Below are 21,862 nucleotides of genomic sequence, written 5' to 3'. Positions count from 1 at the left end.
CAGAATAAAGGAAGGGAGGGAGGGAGGGATGGAGGGAGGGAAGAAAGAAGGAAGGGGGCAAGGAAGAAAAATTTAAAACATTCAAAGCACTCTCCACCAAGCTAATATTTGATTACTTTAGTCCTTTAGAAAAATATCCTGCCACTCCTGGGCTTGGAAATGCCCTAGAAGGTTCTGAGTGCTGGGTAGAAGACGTCTAACCATTACAGAAGGACTTGATTCAAGACCCCCAGGATGCTGGGGGAGTGATGCCAAGGCCTGGTCAGGAAGCCGGATGGGGTGGCCACCTGACTTGGTGGACAGAACTGTGCTGTGGAGTCAGACAGACCTGGGCTTGGATGCAGATGATGTGTTCGTAGGCAAGCTTAGCCTCAGTTTCCCCGCCTGTAAAGGGTGTGATACTACCAACATAACAGCCTTCTATGAGGCTCAGCATAGGTGCCCAATAAATAGTACTGCTTGCTGTCAAAGAAGGAAACACTGATCAGCTGCTCTGGCTTTGCCTTCCCCAGGGACCATTGAATGAATCCACCGCACACCCCCATGAAGCAGGCATTATTTTTACTTTCATTTTGCATGCGCGGAAACTGGGGTACAGTGAGGTTATTACCTTGTTCAGAGTCACACAGCTAATAAGTGGCAGAGTTAAGATTTAAATGCAGGCCTTTCTGTCTCCAGAGCCCTCCCGTGGGTTCCATCAAAGGTGGCTGGGGTTGGGGGGGGCGGGGTAGGGAGTCACACAAACCCCTTCTATGAAGACTGGAGTCCTGCAAGCTCTCCTCTTCTTCCCTTACCCAAGAAAGATCTCTGATCCACAGGTGATTAAGCAATTCAGGAGTAGCATGAGTATTTTGTATAGCCTCTGTATGTGCAGGTGATTTTAATCACCCCTGAACCTCCAGCACCAGCACAGATGTAAGCCTGTTGAATGCAGAGGCCTTTGGGTTCCATGCTGGGATTTCGCAGGTGGATGCTGCCATCTTGTGGTTATAACCTGTCACTGCCCATGCTCTCCAGATGGGCTTGCTCACTGGGGGTCATCACTTCCTTCTTTCCAGTGTTTATTGGGATCCTTTGGGTAAGCAGGGCACGTGGATCCTTGGAAGTAAGGTATCACCCATGGCGAAGTGGTTAAGTGCTACAGCTCTTAACGAAGAGATCGGCAGTTCAAATCCACCAGGCACTCCTTGGAAACTCTATGGGGCAGTTCTGCTCTGTCCTATAGGGTCACTATGAGTCGGAATCGACTTGACAGCAGCGGGTTTGGTTTTTGGTTTTTGGTAAGCAGGGCATGTGGATCCTTGGAAGTAAGGTATCACCCATAACCGTTGTTACCGGGTGCCATTAAGTCGATTCCAACTCATAGCAACCCTATAGGACAGGGTAGAACTGCCCCATAGGGTTTCTCTTAATTTCTCTACCCTCACATCACTAATTCAAATCCCCCACTGTGAACCTAACCACCTCTCCTTACTGTGTGCTGGTTCAACCACCCACTTTAAGAAAGTTCTGGACCTCCTGGAGACTCCTGTTCTTCATCCCTCTGTCTCCCCTCCATCCACCTCTTTTCTTCCACCCTAAAACAGCTTATATTCCAAGGTCCACCATTTCATTAAAACTCTTGGCAATACCCTAACCCCCTGTCCCTCCTTTCCTTGTGGCCAACCCCAGGTGAACCCACCAACGCCTTAGTGAGTGAGTCCTATGGGAGAAAATCACCAGCAAGGCCAGTGGCGCCACCCTGAATTCATGGCTACCAACTGTTATGGATTGAGTTGTGTTCCCCCAAAATATGTGTTGGAATCCTAACTGCTATACCTGTGGAGAAGCCCAGGTGGTGTAGTGGTTAAGAGCTCGGCGGCTAACCAAAAAAGGTTGGCAGTTCGAATCCACCAGCCACCCCTTGGAAACCCTATGGGGCAGTTCTACTCTTTCCGGTAGGGTCGCTATGAGTCGGAATGGACTTGACGTCAACGGGTTTGGTTTGGTTTTTTATACTTGCAGAGGGAATCCCATTTGGGAATAAAGTCTTCTTTCTTATGTAAATTGGCCTTATCAGCGTTGGGTATGCTCAAAGCCTAATCATTTCTCAGTTATTAAAAGAGCATATTAGACACCAAAGCAAACACAAACTGAGGAAGACGGATGGCACATGAGACGATCGCCAAGGAACTCAGCCAGCGGTGATCCAGAGCCATCCCTGTCCAGGTCGCACCTGTGATTGGGCGCCACCTGGCGGCATTTTATATCGTTCTTCCCGAGCTGTGGTCAACAGCAGCAAGGGATCAGATCTGGCTGGGGCGCGGTGCCCCAGGGACAAAGTCCCAGAAGGCCAGCAGTGGCCTCTCAAGTCGACCAGATGTCAGGTGGGGACGAGGCTCTTGTCTGGGCTTCTGGATGGACTCTGTGTGGTGAAGATTCAGTCTAGCTGTGTGCGAGGCCTGAGACTTATCCCTATTAATTCCTGAGGGTAAAATAAGCCCCTACAGGAAAATAAGTAAGTACTCAATAAATGCCAGCTATTATTTTTATTATTATTACAGGAGCCCTCGTGGTGCAATATTGAGTTAAGTGCTTGCTAATCTGAAGTTTGATTACTCAAACCCACCAAGTGGCTCTGCAGGAGAAAGACCTGACGATCTGCTTCTGTAAGGATTACAGTCAAGGAAACCTTCTGGGGCAGTTCTTCTTTGTCACAGGGGGTTGCTATGAGTGGGAACTGACCCAACGGCACCACCACCACGAGCGTCATTACTACTCACTTATTGACTATCTCGTTATGCAACATTTCGAATTTACAGCAAGAGTAAGAAATCTATTATCCGACTATTTTGCACATTAAAAACATAGAGATGTGAAGCAAGAATAACACTGGCTGTGATGGTTAAGGTTATGTGTCAGCTTGGCTGAGCCATGATTCTCAGTGGTTCGGCAGTTACATAATGATATAATTTGCCAGCTGTGTAATGACGTAGCCATCCTCCATTTTGTGATCTGATATAAAAAAAAAAAATCCTCCATTTTGTGATCTGATATAGTCATGCTCTATTTTTGCATAATGCCAATTTTCACGTAACCACCTGGTCTTTGGAACCTAACCATGTCCATAAGTGAAGAGTGGGTGCATTACTATTAGGAAGTAGTGAGTTCCCCATCTCTGGAGATATTCGAGCAGACACTAGGCATGCCCACATCTGGGCCGTTGTGGAGGGGATTCTGGCACTAGGTGAGGATAGATTGGATGGTGGCCAAGGCCCCCACTTCTGCCATCCTTGGAGCCTGGGAAATGGATCCAGATGGATCTCTGCAGCCCTCAGGGGCAACCTCTGCCCAGTGTGTCCCCCTTGGGTAATGACAGTAGTTACAGGTGCTGGGCATCTGTCTCTGGGCACCTGGTCGCAAGGCAATTGTTGGGGCCTAGCGGTGCAGCCCTGCCACGGGTTTCATTAGGCAGAGGAGTGGCTCCTGGGGGAGGCCCAGCCCAAGCCACCCATCCCATGGGGGTCAAGGGAGGGAAGGAGCTGGGATAGGCACCACTCTCCCCCTGATGTAACTGGGGAAACCAGTGCCCAGGCAGGGGCCCTTAGCTATCTGCAGAGAGGGCCAAAGCTTCAGAAGTCGGGGTCCTGCCCCAGACAGGGATCCCCTGAGCCAGGGCAGCTCTGAGCCTGACCCTGCACTGCTTCAAAACTTTCTGCAGCCCCTCAGTGCCAAGTACTGAGCTGGTGGGTCTTGTTTGGCCCACATGGTGTTTAAAAAAGGTTGAGCCAATTACAAATTGAGTGACTTCAGATACAAATCCTGACTGCTGGTTCCTAACAGCAGGACGCTGGGGCATTCCTGGGCACATGTTCCCGCCTGGCAGCCATGAGGCAAAGCCAAATGGCGAGGCCCTTCTGCTTCATCTGGGTCCTGTGGTCTCCGGTTGGCCACAGCTTCCACTTCTCCCTATTATCTCTGACATTGAGGCCAAATGTGAAAGGTGATTTTAGAGAGCATTTATCTTGTTGTTTCACTCTAGCAGAGACACATTTCTTCACATCCTTGCTGCTAACAAAGGTGGGAAATGAGTGCTGAGACAGTTTAATGCTTCAAGAATCAGCCAAGTGGGCACTTTTTTTGGTGAAGTGACAATGTGGCTGCTTCATTCACGTGCCTGACTTGCCCGGACCCTGAAACGTTCATGGCTTTGACCCTTGCCATGGACAAAGTCCCAAGGCCCAGCATATGGGGGCCTCTGTGAGCCGACCCCAACATCAAGGAGCAGAACTGCGCCAACCTAGAATGGGTGGCTGTTTGAGATTCCTAGGTTGGCTGGGACAAAGTACCACACGGTGGATGGCTTTAAAGAACAGGAATTTATTGTCTCACAGTTCTGGAGGCTGAAAGTCTAAATTCAGAGTGGTCGGCAGGGCTATGCTCTTTCTGCTCACTCTAGGGGAAGATTCTTCCTTGACTCTTCCAGCTTCTGGTAGCCCCGGGCATTCCCTGGCTTGTTGATGCATCTTCACTTGGCCGTCTTCCCTCTGTCTGTCTCTTTCTGTCTCTTCTCTTTTATAGGACACTACTCAAATGGGATTAAGATCCACCCTACTCTAGTAAGTGTCCCTGGGTGGTGCAAATGGCTCGCGCTTGACTATTGACCTAAAGCTGGTGATTCAAATCCACTTGGTGGTGCTGCAGAAGAAAGGCCTTGCAATCTGCTTCTGTAATGATTGCAGCCAAGAAAACCCTATGGAGCAGTCTGCTCTGTAACACACGAGGTTGCCATGAGTCAGAAGCAATTGAACGGCAATGGGTTTGACTTTTTGGACTCTAGTACAACCTCATTGATAATATCTTCAAAGATCCTATTTCCAAACAAGGTCACGTTCACAGGTAAGGAGATTTAGGACTTCAACATATCTTTTGGGGGACACACCTCAATCTGTAACAGAGGCCTTGTAGAGGCCATGCACTTGCTGCCCCTGTGGCAGCTGGGTCAACATTGCCTTCCCTCAGCCCAGTCCTGAGCTCTCTCCGAGTCCACTGGCTCACTCTTCCCCATGCTGGGCTTTCTCATCTCCTTACCTGTGATCACATCATTATGTGGTCCCCTACCCTCCATCTTCACCTGCCTAAGTGTAACCATCTTTCAAGGCGGGTTCCTGCTACTTGGTCCTTGTGCCCCAGCTATGGGAATTCCCTTTCTATTCTGTGGTGAGCTCCTTGGGCCGAGTCCAGACTGATTCATCCCCTCCCCCCCACCCAGTGCTTTGCCCCCTGTGATTATTGTTGCTATAAGGTACCGAGTTGGTTCCGACTCATGATGACCCTATGTACAACAGAATGAAACAATCCCTGGTCCTGCACCATCCTCATGATCGTTGTTATGCTTGAGCCCGTTGTTGCCACCACTGTGTGAATCCATCTCGTTGGGGGTCTTCCTCTTTTTTGCTGACTCTCTACCAAGTGTCTTAGGCTGGGCTCTCTAGAGAATCAAAACCAGTAAAGTGTATAAATATATATATAGAGAGATTTATATCAAAGAAACCACTCACGAGATTGTAGAGGTTGGAACATTCCAAGTCCATGGATCATGATAGAGGCCTTTACCAACTCATGGAGCTGAAGAAGCTGGTGAACCCAAGATCTGCAGGTCAGAGAGCAGGGCTCCCGCTCACAGGCTGTGAAGGTCAAGGAATCCCAAGATCAGCAGGCAAGACAGCAAAGTTTCTCTTGATTCACATAGCTGCAGGAGCTGGCGAACCCAAGATTGGCAGGTCAGGGAGCAGGACTCTTGCTCGCAGGCTGTGAAGATCGACGACTCCCAAGGTGGACAGGTAAGCTGCTACCTCAAGTCTCAAGAACCAGAGGTCAGACAAGAGCCAGCCGCTGGATCCAGAACAATCCAAAAACCTTGGCAAGGTGAGTAGGAAGGAAATAGGTGGTAGAAGGCGGAGAGATGAAGGCTGAGGGGACAGTGAGCAGCCACAGACCCCGCTCCCGCCGGTACTACTCAGCAGATTCCATCGTGGGGGTGATCACATATCAGATTTCAACAGGGAAGTGATCACAACATTATACAACTGCCAAAACGCTGAGAATCATGGCCCAGCCAAGTTGACACACAATCTTAACCATCACACCAAGCATGAAGTACTTCTCTGGGGACTGATCCCTCCTGATAACATGTCCCAGGTATGTGAGATGAAGTCCTGCCATCCTTCCTTCTAAGGAGCATTCTAGTTGTACTTCTTCCAAGACAGATTTGTTCATTAGGTCAACAAATATTTGAGTTTCCAGCTATCCCAGGCCTTCTCTTTGGGGAAGCTTCTTGGATCAAGTAACACATGGACAGATTCAAACCACCTCAATGAGGTCTGGGCTGGGCCAGCTCCTTGTAGCTGGTGGGATAGCACTGATGCACTGTCCCCCCACCCTGACTCCCCACAACCCTCACTCCAGCTAAGGGTCATAGAGAGGACACCAACTTAAACCACCCATACCCACACATACCCAGGTGTCACCTCTGGCAGACAGCAGCCTTGCGGTCTAGCCCACCACCTACTAAAAAGGCATCAGCCTTTTCTCTTAGTAAGAAGTTTCATGAAAGAAGGTTCCTGCAAACTTTTGCCTAAAAGTGTCTTCCATGAAATGCATAATTGAGAAACTGTGTTAAAGCCGTCTTGGGGAAACCAACCCCTGTGTTTTAAGATCTCACCTCCTCCAGAAAGGCTTTCTGGACCCTGGGCTTAGCTGGGAGCCCTCTGAGCTTCCAGAGCTGCCTGGACTGTCTGCCTTTTTGTGGCCCATCCCCCTCTAGACTGAGGGCTCCAGAGGGCAGTGTGCGTGGCCTAGCCCTGCCCCAGGAGACATAACTGCCTAATGATTGTGAACAACAAGCAGGGACACTTCATCTCCCTGCCATTTGTATTTTGAAAACTAGGACTTGGGAGTTCCTGATGGGGGGTGCCTCCTGTCCCTGGAATTTTCCATGCAGCCCAGGGATTGAGGTAGAAGCAGGAGCCTGCTGAGAACCATCACTCGGTTCTCCAGGGCCCAGTTCTAAGAAGGCCTGTGTCCCTGTGTAGGTGGAAGCCATTGAGAGACACAGGAGGAGGCCAAGAGGGAGGAGAGCGACTCCTCCTGGGGGTGGGTGGGAGGTTGGATGAGGCTGTGAGGAGGGGAGGTGGGGGGAGGAGAGCAAGCAGCCTGAGCCTCCAGGTGCTCTGCCTGGGAGGCTCTGAGGGTTTTAGCTGCAGATGAGGCTGGAGTTCCAAGATAGATGGGATTGAGCCTTAGAGACTGTCTTCCTAACAGCAAGGCTGGGGAAGTTAGGGACCTCCATGGAGACGTCGTTAAGGAAGCGTGCCACCCGGGGAAGGAGGGTGTCAGCAAAATGGATTTCAGAGCAGTTAATGCAAAAATAAAGCTGTTTCATGTTTCTACCTCAAGGGGTTGAGACTGCTGGATCAAATCCATTACATTTAAATATTTACACGTACAAATATATGTGTATAGAAGCACAGATCTTCCTGAAAGGGTGGATAAGAAATGTAACAATTGCTTCTGTGAACTGGGTGCCAGGGACAGAGGAGGGATGGAGGGGGCTGGGGACAGGGGAAGGAGGGTAATCTACTTTCCACCTGTTCTTTTGTACCTTGTGTGTGTGTGTGTTTAACTGTAGGCATATCATACCAAACCAAAACCCATTGCCACCAAGTCGATTCTGACTCATAACGACCCTATAGGACAGAATAGAACTGCCCCATAGAGTTTCCAAGGGGAGCCTGGTGGATTCGAACTGCCAACCTTTTGGTTAGCAGCCATAGCTCTTAACCACTATGCCACCAGGGTTTCCAAGGCATGTCATCCCAAATAGTGTCAGTTAAAATAGGCAAAAGCTTAAAAAAATTTACTAAACGGAAGTGGATAAGGTCTTCCTGTTCTAACCTCAAGCCATTGGAGGGAGTTGTAGCTGATTCTCCCTTTTTATGTGGTAAAAAATAGTTAAGCACTCAGCTGTTAACCAAAAGGTAGGTGGTTCAAACTCACACAGAGGCACCTCAGAAGAAAAGCCTGGCGATCAACTTCTGAAAGGCCATATTGTTGTTGTTGTTAGGTGCCGTCGAGCCGGTTCTGACTCATAGCGACCCTATGCACAACAGAACAAAACACTGCCCGGTCCTGTGCCATCCTCGCCATCGTTGTTATGCCTGAGCCCATTGTTGCCACCACTGTGTCAATCCATTTCATTTGGGGTCTTCCTCTTCTTGCTGGCCCTCGACTTTACCAAGCATGATGTCTTTCTCCAGGGACTGATCCCTCCTGATATCATGTCCAAAGTATGCAAGGCGTAGTCTCGTCATCCTTGCTTCTAAGGAGCATTCAGGATGTACTTCTTCCGAGAGAGATTTTTTCATTCTTTTGGCAGTCCATGGTATATCCAATATTCTTCGCTAACACCATAATTCAAAGGCATCAATTCTCCTTCGCTCTTCCTTATTCATTGTCCAGACTTGGCATGCATATGAGGCAACTGAAAACACCATGGCTTGGGTCAGGCACATCTTAGTCTTCAAGGAGACATCTTTTCTTTTGAACACTTTAAAGAAGTCTTTTGCAGTAGATTTGCCCAATGCAATACATCATTGGAATTCTTGACTGCTGCTTCCATGGGTGTTGATTGTGGATCCAAGTAAAATGAAATCCTTGACAACTTCAATCTTTTCTCTGTTTATCATGATGTTGCTTATTGGTCCAGTTGTGAGAATTTTTGTTCTCTTTATGTTAAGGTGTAATCCGTACTGAAGGCTGTAGTCTTTGATCTTCATCAGTAAGTGCTCCAAGTCCTCTTCACTTTCAGCAAGCAAGATTGTGGCACCTGTATATCCCAGGTTGTTAATGAGTCTTCCTCCAATCTTGATACTGTGTTCTTCTTCATATAATCCAGCTTCTTGTATACTTGCTCAGGATACAGGTTGAATAAGTATTGTAAAAGAATACAACCTTGATGCACACCTTTCCTGACTTTAAACCACGCGGTATCCCCTTGTTCTGTTTGAATGACTGCCTCTTGATCTATGAGCACAATTAAGTGTTCTGGAATTCCCATTCTTGGCATGTTCTCCATAATTTGTTATGATCTGCACAGTCGAATGCCTTTGCCTAGTCAATAAAATACAGGTAAACATCTTTCTGGTATTCTCTGCTTTGAGCCAAGGACCCATATGACATCAACAATGACATCCGTCGTTCCACGTCCTCTTCTGAATCTGGACTGAATTTCTGGCAGTTCCCTGTCGATATGCTGCTGCAGCCGCTTTTGAAATGATCTTCAGCAAAGTTTTACTTGTGTGTAATATTAATAATATCGTTCAATAATTTCTGCATTCGCCTGGATCAGCTTTCTTTGGAATAGGCATAAATATGGATTTCTTCCAGCCCTTTGGCCAGGTAGCTGTCCTCCGAATTTCCTGGCATAGATGAGTGGGCACTTCCGGTGCTGCATTCATTTGTTGAAACATCTCAATTGGTATTCTGTCAATTCCTGGAGCCTTGTTTTTTGCCAATGCCTTCAGTGCAGCTCAGACTTCTTTCTTCAGTACCATCTGTTCTTATCATATGCTACCTCCTGAAATGGTTGAACGTTGACCAATTCTTTTTGATATAGTGACTCTGTGTATTCCTTCCATTTTCTTTTGATGTTTCCTGTGTCATTTAATATTTTCCCCATAGAATCCTTCAGTATTACAACTCGAGGCTTGAATTTTTTCTTCAGTTTTTTCAGCTTGAGAAATGCTGAGTGTGTTCTTCCCTTTCGGTTTTCTAACTCCAGATCTTTGCACATGTCATTATAACACTTTACTTTGTCTTCTCAAGCTGCCCTTTGAAATCTTCTGTTCAGCTCTTTGACTTCATCATTTCTTCTGTTCGTTTTAGCTACTCAACTTTCAAAAGCAAGCTTCAGAGTCTCTTCTGACATTCATTTTGGTCTTTTCTTTCTTTCCTGTGTTTTTAATGACCTCTTGCTTTCTTCATGCATGATATCCTTCATCAGTGTTCAGCGCATCGAACCTGTTCTTAAGATGGTCTCTAAATTCAGGTAGGATATATTCAAAGTCGTACTTTGGCTCTTGTGGACTTGTTCTAATTTTCTTTAGCATCAACTTGAACTTGCATATGAGCAATTGATGGTCTGTTCTGCAGTTGGTCCCTGGCCTTGTTCTGACTGATGATACTGAGCTTTTCCATCGCCTCTTTCCACAGATATAGTCGATTTGATTCCTGTGTATTTTATTTGGCCAGGTCCTATGTATAAATAGTCGCCGTTTATGTTGTTGAAAAAAGGTATTTGCAATGAAGAAGTCGTTGGTCTTTCAAAGTTCTATCATACGATCTCTGCCATTGTTTCTATCACCAAGGCCTTATTTTCCAACTACCGATTATTCTTCTTTCTGACTTTCACATTCCAATCACCAGTAATTATCAATGCATCCTGATTGCATGTTTGATCAATTTCAGACTGCAGAATTTGGTAAAAATCTTCAATTTATTCATCTTTGGCCTTAGTGGTTGGTGTGTAAATTTAAATAACAGTTGTTGTCTTAGTCATCTAGTGCTGCTATAACAGAAATGCCACAAATGGGTGGCTTTAACAAAGAGAAGTTTATTCTCTCACAGTCCGGTAGGCTAGAAGTCTGAATTCAGGGCACCACTTCCAGGGGAAGGCTTTCTCTCTCTGGAGAGAAGGTCCTTGTGACGCTTTCCTTTGGTCTGGGAGCACCTCAGCACAGGAACCTCGGGTCCAAAGGATGTGCTCTGCTCCCAGCACTGCTTTCTTGGTGGTATGAGGTCCCCATCTCTCTCTGCTCGGTTCTCTCTTTTGTATCTCAAAAGAGGCTGGCTTAAGACACTATCTAATCTTCCAGACCTCATCAATATGATGATGCCGCTAATCCATCTCATTAACATCCTAGTCATAAGAGTTACAACACATAGGGAAATTGCATCAGATAACGAAATGGTGGACAGTCATACACTAGTGGGAGTCATGAGCTAGCCGAGCTGACAGATGTTTTGGGGAGGACACATTTCGATCCATGACAGTCATTTTAACTGGTCTTCCTTGCAGGCATATGGGTATCACTGACAGCATTTTGTTCAGCATAGATCTTGAAATGTTCTTTCTGACAATGAATGCGACACCATTCCCCTTCAACTTGTCATTCCCAGCAGAGTAGACCATAAAAAAAAAAAAGACCATAGGATTGTCCCATTCAGAATGGCCAATGCCAGTCCATTTCAGCTCACTAATGCCCAGGATATCAATGTTTATGTATTCCATTTCATTTTTGAGGATTTCCAATTTTCCTAGTTTCATACTTCGTACAGTCCATATTCTGATTATTAACGGATGTTTGCGGCTGTTTCTTCTCATTTTGAGTTGTGCCACATCAGCAAATAAAGGTCCCAAAAGCTTGACTTCAACCACATCATTAAGGTTGACTCTACTTTGAGGAGGCAGCTCAGTTGTCTTTTGAGTGCCTTCCAACCTGAGGGGCTCATTTTCCGGCACTATATCAGAAAATGTTCTGCTGCTATTTATAAGATTTTCACCGGCTCATTTTTCTCAGAAGTGGACAGCCAGGTCCTTCTTCCTGGTCTGACTTAGCCTGGAAGCTCAGCCGAAACCTGTCCACCATGGGTGACCCTGCTGTATTTGAATACTGGTGGCATAGCTTCCAGCATCACAGCAACACGCAAGCCCCCACAGTACGACAAACTGACAGATACATGGGCCTTCTGAAAGGCCAGAGTCATTGAACATCCTATGCAGCACAGTTCTACTCTGACACACAGGGGTTTGCCGTGAGTGGGAATCAACTTGATGGCAATTGGCTTCAGTTGGTTATGGCCCCTTAGTGGAGGGCTGTCCCCTCCCACCCAGTAACCCTTCATGGACAACAGCTCATGGCCTAAAGCTTGCTAAGCCATGCCAGGCTGGCCGGCTGGGGTCACGTGAGCCAGCTGCGTCATCTTGCTGCCCTGCTCCGGCAGAGCCAGACCCAGGACCTCACTGGGCTGCCAGAAGGTTAGGACCACTCTTCTTCTACCTTCTCCTGATTGTCCCCCACCCACCCCGGGCCTGTGCAGAGAGGAGGTTCCCCTTGGTGGGGCTTCCACACCTCTGCCTAGAACCAGGACCCTAAATTACAGAATCACACCAAACAGAGGCCCCTTACAGAGCAGGAGGTCCAAGCCCCATATTTTATGAAGAAACTGAAGCTCAGGGAGGGACAGTGACTCCCCCAGAACACACAGCATCAGGACTTGAACCCAGTTCCCGTGTTTTTCGGGTTAAAACTCTTTGCACCCCACCTGCTGCCCAAGTTATGCTCAGGTGACCTACCAAGGGACAGATGGCAAGGAGATGCCTTGCCCGGTTAGCTGGTGGGTGGATGAGGGGGTTCGAGTGAGAACCCTGGACTCCTGGGGGGTCCCAAACAGTCTGCCTGCCTATGGGTGGGGGCTACCTTTTTAAAAAAAATTATTGGTTGTGCTTTAGGTGAAAGTTTACAAATCAAGTCAGTCTCTCATATAAAAAGGGTGAGGGGGTACTTGAATGAAATAGCTGCCTCCACACCTGACTCTGCCCACCCCCTCCCTGGGCTGCTGCTCCTTTCTTAAGTCAACCCCCATCTCTTCACACACACACACACACACACAGGGTGCTGTCCTCTTCCTCTTCTCCCCTACAAATCCTTCTTCCAAACTTGCCTCTGCCAGGAAGTCCTCGCTGACTGACCCACTTCAGGCACTCTGGGTCTCCAGAGAGCAATAGAAACCTGAGCCTGTGAGTGTGTGCAGCTGTGTGTGCAAGTGTGCCTTGCTTGCCCAGTCCTCCCCGTCCCACCACCCACTAGGCCATTAACTCCCTGAGGAGGGATGTGGGCTTTCCCTTGTCTTGGTACTTCCAGGCTCAGAAGTGGTCCTTAGAGTGCTCCCACCCCCAAGGGGACGGCTCGGTGATGCTGGGCACAGACCCCAGAAAGTCAGAGCCGGTGGGGCCTGTGGGCATCACATGCTTCAGGGTGAGAGCAGGTTGAAAGACGACTCCAAGGCCAAATACATCTGGGACACCCTTTGTTAATACAAGGAGTCCAGCTTCTTCATGCGGGCCTTCTCAGAGCCTTTACAGTGCAGACGGCCACTGACTTTCCAGGAGGGGCCAGAGTGCCCTCACACTAAACTCAGGAGACCACGGGATCTACTTATGGAGCTGGGAATGTGCCCTAAGAAATGTTGTGTCCTGACTCAACTCACACGGGGGGACCTGCGGTCCGCGGGTCAGAGGTGACCACCTGTCATATGGCACCTTGGTGCAAATTAGAAAAAGGTGCTCCTTGCATTTGTGGCAAAATTTATTAGGACAGGACCCTTTGCTGCCATCTGCTGGAGATATAGTAGATACACAATCTAAAATCTGGAAATGGCATACCCTCTTCCCTTAGATGTGGTGCCCTTGCCCAGTGCATAACCTGCCCAACCGTGCAGGGTAGCCGTGGGCCCCAAGTCACACGATCTCAGCCAGCCCATCATTCCTTTTCTGCCTGCAGGATTCTGAGGTGAACTGACCCCTCAGCCTCAGGCCCAACCACGATACACCTTCCAAAACTCCTTGGAGGCTGACAGGGATGCTGGGGGTTTTGTCTCTGCATACCATCCCCTCCCATCACCTAGCCCATGCAGACTCAAATGACTGACCCCTAGCACACTGCATAACTGCTTATGCACTGAGAGCACTTCCCAGGGAGCAGGGACCAGGACCCAGTCCCAGCCCCAGCTCTAACTTGCTGTGTGTTGATGGAAGAGTCCTGAGACCTCTCTGGGCTCTTCTGTAAAATGAAGCAGCTGAGTATGATCACCTTCAGGGGTCCAGAGCTTTGAACCAATAGTGACTGTCCCCCTGTGGGAATTCTGGGAAGGGCCAGAAGGTTATTCCTGATTGCTGATATAAAGGCAGCCAAGAACACAGCAGAATACAACCTGGATTTCTTTTTTTTTTTATTAGACTAGGAAATATAATTTATTTCATAAAAATTAATTTTGTTACAATAGGAATGCTAAACGTTATTTACAGGTTGTAGTTTACAGAATAAACGGAAGTGGGATTGGGGGCCATCCCTGGAGCCCTGTACCCCCCGGACATATAACCATGTCCACGGCCCAGGCAGGGGTCCAGCCCTTTGCCCCCCAGGAAAGCTTCTCCCTGCACCCAAGCTCCTGGTCACCTCCCCTCAAGGGCCAGCTAAGGGACCTGGCTCAGCTGCCTGGGGCTGAGGGTAGGGGGCCAGAGGGTCTGGATTGACCAGGAGATGGGGAGTGTCCCCCACATTTTCTGGGGAACTCCTGCCACCCAACTCAGGAGCCTGGGGCGTCGCAAGAGGGGAAGGCAGAGGGAGAGGCACGTAGAAGATACACTGACTGACCTTGTGGACTCAGAGGGCAGGACACTGGTGCACCAACTCCAGGCACCCGAACCTGGGATGCACACACCCCACACATGTGGGAACACTCACAAGGTCCCAGACAAGCACCCTGATGTGCCCACAAGACAAGCACACACACAAACACACACACACACCACACACACAAAAATGCATGTGCAAACACACTCCAGAGACGAGAGACCTAAACATGCGGGGCCTGAACGCCTCCAAAGGCATCTAGTCAGCAGTTCCTGAAGCCCACGTAGGTGCACACCAGGGGCTGACTCTCAGTTCTGAGGAGGAGGAGGAACTGCTAACCCCACCGCCGAGGCAGGCGCGTGGGGATGCAGTCACAGCAGTCTGGCAGATCGATGGAGTCAGAACACCTTTCCGTGTTTTCCTTATAAAGCTGGACAGTTTGAACCCTCCCAGGAGGCTCCAGCCAATTGGTTCTGTGCTCCAGACCCTGGTACACAATTTCTGGAAATCAGATTGGAAATGGACCATGGCTGATTGGCCAGTCCTCACCACCCCCAAGAGCTCTTGTCTGAATGGGGTTGGGGAGGGCAGGGCTATGGCAGGCCGTGGTCAACTTTTTTGGGGGAAACCTATTAGGGTTCCCTTCAGAAGCCAAGAATCACAGTGTATTAGAACCCAAGAGGTGCTCAGACAGCAGCCACAGGGCCTCCTCAGTATAAAAAGGAAACTGAGGCCCAAGAAGGCAACGACATGCCCAAGGTCACGCAGCCGTTTCATTAATGGAAAAGCTGGACTCAACCCCAGTCTTCGGAACCTAAGGCTGCATATTGGCCTGCATCTTCAGAGGTCAGTGACAGGAATGGCACCAGTAAAGCCCCTCCTGGTGTGGCCCAAAGCCATACTCACAACTCTCAGGTAAAGTGACCAGAGGCCAAGCCCACAGGGGAGGGCATCTCTGGCAGGGAAGGCGTGATGCCTCTGTCCAAGGTGGGGGCCCAGATAGGTCCCAGCCCCAGTGTAGGCCTGGCCCATCCAGCAGCCCTGATAGAAGGAATCCTCCCTCAAATTTCCTGGCAGGTCGCCCATAGCCAGGCCCTGCTCCCGGGGCTGGATGAGTGGTGAGAACGCCCACAAACATGCAAGCCCATGGTAGGGAAGCCAGGCAGGGACGCTGGCTGGGACCGTGGCTTTAAACCCACCCTACTCTCAGGAGAAGACTTTCAAAGGCAGGATGTGCCCAGGCTGGTCCCACAAGCGGCTCAGGGGCCTGCTGGGGCAAGCCTGTGGGGTCAGCTCACAGAGCTGCTGGAAAGCTGGCACTCGCCTTGCCGTGAGTCCTCTGTGCCAGGTGTAGATCCCGGTCCAGCTATTGCCCCTGGAAATGGACGGAGGTTCACACCTCCACATACTTTGGACCCTGCTGGCCTCTCAGAACATTCTGAAACAGGCTGGTTGGGTTGCCAGCCCTTCCACTCTGGCAACCCAGCAGTCCCATTCAGAAAGTTACTTCAAGATCTCCCAAACCGGGAGGACCAGAAGAGGATTAAAGGGAGGTGCCCATGGAGATCAGAGCAGGGAAAATAGCTCTCCATCCTTCCTCCTCCACTCTTGGGCTATAAACCTCCTCTCCCTTCCTACCTGCATTCCATCCCCTGTCCCCAGGCCACCCACCTCTCAGCCTCCCACCACACAGAGCTGACTGCTAATTCATTCCTCAAGGCCCACCTGAGTCCAGGAAGCTCGGCCTCCTGCGGCTAGAGGGGCCCCCCTCTATCCAACCCTCCTGTTTTACAGAAACTGAAGCCCATGAGGGGCGGATTCCGGATTCCTGAGCATTAGGAAACTGTTCTAACCTCCCAGCCCATCTGATCCAGAGGCTGCTGGGTGGGGGAAGGGTTCCTGGCTCCCTGTGGACACCCTAGGAGAGAGGTGTCCCTGAGGATCCCCCCATTTCCCATCTCTGCTCGAGCCCCACGAAGAGCCATCAAGCCATGGCCTTGGAAGCATTCCCTCTGGCTCAGAGGTGACCTGGCCCGGCCACATCTTCCACTGCAGTGCTTAGCCTGGGTGCCCCGGAGCCCTGGTGTCCCCGGAGGGGCCTGAGGGCATCTGCCTGAGGCTACAGGAGGGAGGGCCCCACTGCAGCCCACAGTGCTCCTTTGTTTCACAAATTCAGAGTCAACTTAAGATTTTAGAGGGCAACAGGGTACTGAGCTAAAACCCAGTCTGACCTACTCCTTGTACAACTGGGGAAACTGAGGCCTGGCCAGAATTTAGTACAAGATGAACTCATTAGTAGCAATGTGTTCCCTATTCAGTCTCTCTCTCCCTCACACACACACACACACACACACACTCACTCTTGGCCAGAACCACGTGCATGCCCACTCTCATCCACTCCAGAAAAGAGTCTTCTATCTTTGTGTGTGTGTGTGTGTTGTTTTTCATGTTCTTTTTCTTAAAAAGGACTTATCCAAATATCTGGATAATAAATAATTTGCGTTTCCTAAGAAACTGGGTTTTTCTTTTCCCTTGTGGTTTTGGTGTTTTTCTTCTTTGAGCCTTATTAGCGGTCTGAAGCTTTCTTTTTTTTTTCCTCTGGGACAGGAGAAAGCAGGTTGTCTGAATTGTACTCAACTCTTGAAAGAGCAAGATGGTGCGGAAGGAGAAGGGGGTTCAGGGAGAAGGGAGAAATCAGCAACTGGGGAAGAAAATGGAGTGAAACGGAAAGCTGTGACTGGAAGTCCCAGGGCGGAGGCTGGGGAGTCGGAGAGCCACCTCCTCTCCCTCCCTACCTGCATTCCATCCCCGGTCCCTGCATGGAGGGCTGAGGCCAGAGAGAGCCGGCCGGGGACGGAGAGGGAACCTGGGTCCTCAGACAACAAAATACATGGATTTTCTAAGGCTGGTCGTGGTTGGGGGCTGGGGCACGGGGAGGAGGAGAGGAGCCGCTCTAGCTGGGAGCTGGGGGCAGCAGAGGCTGAATGTCCCCATTGGGAGGCTGCCCCAGGCCTCCCTGTGCCCGCCTTCTGCCGGTCCCATCAGCCCGTGTCCTGGACAGGCTCAGCAGTCCCCATCTGTGGCCACGGCCACCAGCATCTCACTCTTGCCCATCTCCTCCAAGGCACTCGCCAAGCTATTGAGGTCCCCATCGTTCTGCTGCAGAGCTTCCCAGAGGTCCAGGATCACGCCTGTGGGGCTAGCTTTGGTGGCAAAGTAGTTCAGGTACCTGGCAGAGGGAGAAAGATTGGGCTCCTTGAACACTCAGCACCTCTCAGGAGCCTGGAGGTGGAGGGAGCCCTGGAAGGTGGAAAGAGTAGGTTCTAGCCATCCCACAGTTCTGGCTCTCAATCCTGGCTCTACTGCTTCCAAGCTGTGTAGCCCTGGGCAAGGCACTGCACCTCTCTGACCCTCCATCTCCTCATCTTTAGGATGGGAATGGTGCCTCTCACCCTGCAGACATATAAAGTAAGGATCTAGTGCTGTCTCTGGCATGGCACTGTCTTGTTCATCATCACTGTTCATCATAATTGTTATTATTATTGTTGAAAGACACTGGTACCAGGAGAGACTGCCCAAACCCAGCACTCCATTCTCTTGCTCCCACCTTCGTTCTCTGCCTGGTCTTGCCCCATGCACTGCCTTGATGCAGGAACAAGGCCTCTGACAGCTGCATAAATCCTACCCATTTTGACTACAGTGTTTGGTACATGGCATCTGCTCCATACAGGTTTCGTTAAGCGATTTTTCAAAAAGTGTAAAAGAGTCCCTGGGCATCGCAAACGGTTAACACATCTGGCTGATAAACAAAAGGTTGGCAGTTCGAGTCTACCCAGAGGCACCTTGGAATAAAGGCCTGGTGATCTATCAGAGGCATCGTGAGGGGGTGCTTAAGGGGGGCACCTGCCCCTGGGCACGAGTCCAAGGGGGTGCCGGACGAGGCTGGATGGCCAATCACCCCATCTCCCTGATACCTGATGGCAGGGGGGTGCGCAAACTTAGAGATTGCCCCGGGTACTCGTTACCCTGGTGATGCCTCCGCGGTCTACCTCTGAAAAATCAGCCAGTGAAAACCCTGCGGAGCACAGCTCTACTCTGATGCACACGGGGTCATCAGCATGAGTTGGGGTTGACCTGACAGCAACTGGAGTTTTTTTTAACGCTGTCATGATAATACTATTGTTATTTTTCCCGTTATACCTATCCAGCATTTTAAGTGCTCTAGAACTTCTGGCGTGGGGTTTACCCTTTCATTCGGCCAGTGCTCACGGAGCTCCTGCCCCGTCCTGGGCATTGGCCGGCGCTGGCTGCTGATGGAATCACGCAGGGTCAGTGTCCGGCTTTATCTGGCTCTTACACTATTCTGGATGTGGGATGGGGGCAGGGGAAGCAGTATTTCATGTAACGGGGGAAGGGAAGGCCCTCGGAAGCGTGGCGGCCTCCCAAAGTCTGCCCGCCAAGGGCCGCTGTGGTGAAATGAGTTCCTTTATGCGGCCTTTTCCCTTGGTTCTTTGGAAAAACACCTTAAGAGATTTTTCCCCTAAACTCTAAGGAGTTACCTTTGCCCTAGTTTTCTACCCTAAAGGGTTTGTTACTTTAGTCCAAGCTGATTGACACTTCCTGCACAAACTGTAAACAAATTGGGGTTTGATACTTTTCATCCAGCACTGGGCTGCAGCCTGCCCCGTGATCAACCTATTTTATGCACCTTGCAGGGACTGGTCAAAATATTTATGCAAATTAAGTGACTATAGCCTAGTATGCAAATGAAATGTCTGTGGCCTACCTAGAGGGGATTGGTCAGTTCGTGATCCTGGTGGGAAGGCCATGCTTTGAAACTGACAAGGAGTTTGCTTATATATGCAGCCAAACCCTCAGAGGTTGGTAGACAGAAGCAGGAGGAAAAAGGAAAGAGAAGCGGAGAGAGAAAGCAAGGAACCTCCTAAGGTTAAGAGCTGTAACACTGAAGACAATGAGAGAAGGAAGCTCTGCCAGTGGTGATGGCAGAAGCCAGCTGCTAAGAATGCTGCTAAGAGAGCTGAACAAAACTGCTACACTGGCTATGAGCTGGGTCAGTCAGCAGTGGAGAGGCTGAAGACAGGGAGGCCAGTCCTGTGGGGCCTGAGAGGAGGCCCGCAGAGTTAAGAGGGATGTGCTCTGCAGAGAGAAGGGCCTGCTTGCTTGCACGGCCGAAGGGAGCTGAGAGAGCTGCCCTGTACTGACGAAGGGAGGGGTGTGCTCTCCTCTTACAGGGGAGCCTTCCAGACCACATGCTTCCTGATCCTTACCCTAAGTTGTACACTCTTGATACGGACCCTGAATTGTAGCCTGTTACTTCCTCAATAAACCATTTAACTGTGAGTATGGTCTTTGAGTTCAGTGTGAACACTGCAACAAATTACTGAACCCAGCAGAGAAGTAGAGAGTGTCGTGGGAGGGAATGGCTGGTGTCAGAATTGGTAAAAAGTTTGAAGAGTGGAGGTATGTCTGACCTCTATCTCGTAGGGATCAGCCTTGGGCTGATCTTGGTTCACATTGTCCCCCGAGATTAGACAGGTTCTGAGGCTACTATTACTATCATCTCACAGCTGTGCTCTGGGCATGATACTCCTCAAAGAAATAGGCTTCTCAGGTTTGGCATAGCCCAGCCTAAGATGCGCCCCCATCCCTCAGCCCTCCCCCTTTTTGTATATGGCAACTCCAAAGGTCTTAAAAGGCCGATATGGCCCTGCTCTTACCTCTCTGATCTGGTCTCCTACCTCTTCCCCCTTGCTCACTCTACCTACAGGGCCTCCTGTTGTCCCTCCAAGACATCAGACCTGCTCCTGCCCCAGGGCCTTTGAACTGGCTGCTCCCTCTGCATGAGCTCCTCCTCCAGATACCTGCATGGCTCCCTCTTTTACCTTTCTATCAATGTCCTCTTCTCAGTGAGGCCCTCTGGTCCACAACTGCGACCTTCCCCTCTCCCATTCCTCTTCCCTGCCTTATTCTTTTCCACAACCCTCATCACCATCTGACATTCTGTACCTTACGGGTGTCTATTGTCTGGCTCCCTCCACTGGAATGTAACATTCACAGGAACTGGGGGAGTGGTATTTGTTCACTGTTGGATCCTCCGTGCTTAGGACTGTGCCCGGCACATAGTAGGTGCTCAGCAAATAATTCCTGAATAAATGCCCTGCTCTTAGGGACCTGACATGGGCACCCAAACTGCAAATAGGAGGACCACGGGGAGCACAGCTAGGATTCCTAAACCAGGAGGGGCCGCAGAAATCAGAAAGAGGCGCCAGAGTCCAGCAGGGCTGGCTGTAAGCCACTGAGTGTCTGACGGGACCTCTCAGCAAGCACTTAACCTGAAGGACACAAATGGGAGGCATGTTGCTGGATGTGCGCAGCAGGTGGGGTTTGCTTGGCTTGCATTGCTAAAATTTTTTTTTTTTAAAATTAGTTAACAACTTTAAAAATTGGTAGGTCTGACACAAAAAACTAGATTTCTGACTTCTGAAGAATGAAAAGATCTAGCAACGCTCAGCCAGCCTTCCCGCTGGGACTGAAAAGTAGCAGCCACTTTTAGACAGGGCACAAGCACTGCTGGTCACCTGGGTGCTCTCCCCCTACAACGACCCTCCCAGCAGCTCTTTAGCTCCCCTGACCTGCAGGCACAGGGGTTTGTGACCTCCCGCATCCAAACCAGGTGAAGGATTTGAGCCCAGGCTTGATTGCAGCCACAGATCACAGCCAATAGGAAACCAAGCTGGGATCTGTTTCTGGGCTGGCAGGCTGCCTGCCTGCCTGCCCTTGATAGCCCTTGGAGACGAAGGGATCGGGTGTGGCCCGTAGCTTGGGAGGAGGCAGGGCTGACACTCACCGGTCCATGGAAAGCTTCTGGGCCAGCAGTCGCCAGTCGTTGCCCCGCGAGTTAGGGGCATCAAGGCTGTTGCATATCTTCTGGCGGATGGAGAGTGGGATCTTGAAGGCGTAGGGCCCCAGCTGGGTGGCGGCGGCACTGCTGGGGGCAGAGCAGAGGGCATCCAAGGAGCCAGCAGCTGTCTGGAAGGGCAGGGGCATGGGTAGGAGGGGAGAGGGCTCCCCGGCATGGCTCCGGGCAGCTTTCCCTCCATTCTTCCTGCCCTGGGCCCTGAGCTCATTGAGGCTCATGGTCCCCTCCCACCGCCTCCCCGGGCAGGCTCCAGAGCCCAGTCAAAGGCCTTCTCCCCTTGAGGGTTGGCTCTCAGGGCCAGGGCTGCAGGCCGACTCCCAGCTTCGGGGATATGCACCAAGAACGCTGCCCTGGGCTAATGCTGGTGCAGGCCCAGGACAGTGAAGCCTGAGGGGCCTCAGCCACAATCTTGCCCACATCAGCCCACTTTACACACTTGAAAATGGAGTCTAAAAAGAGGATGTGACTT

General features: G+C 50.2%; 1 protein-coding gene across 2 annotated transcripts in view; it reads right to left on the bottom strand.

Moving 5' to 3' along the window:
- Nucleotides 1–13,457: 13,457 nt before the first annotated feature.
- Nucleotides 13,458–21,862, bottom strand: part of UNC5B (unc-5 netrin receptor B) — a 98,389-nt gene continuing 89,984 nt past the window's right edge. The window contains exons 15-16 of one of the 2 annotated variants that reach the window (XM_064269672.1): nt 21,322–21,503; nt 13,458–17,682 (exon numbers count right to left, since the gene is read on the bottom strand). In XM_064269672.1, the coding sequence (XP_064125742.1) occupies nt 17,517–17,682; nt 21,322–21,503 (348 nt within the window). In that variant the 3' untranslated portion in view covers nt 13,458–17,516. The remainder of the gene's footprint in view (nt 17,683–21,321; nt 21,504–21,862) is intronic. The other variant, XM_064269671.1, reaches the window with a different exon arrangement.

The sequence above is a fragment of the Loxodonta africana genome, chromosome 16 (genome assembly GCF_030014295.1).
Source record: "Loxodonta africana isolate mLoxAfr1 chromosome 16, mLoxAfr1.hap2, whole genome shotgun sequence".
Lineage (NCBI taxonomy): Eukaryota > Metazoa > Chordata > Mammalia > Proboscidea > Elephantidae > Loxodonta > Loxodonta africana.
Note: the sequence above shows the minus strand (reverse complement) of the source record. Positions and strands in the feature narration are given on the sequence as shown.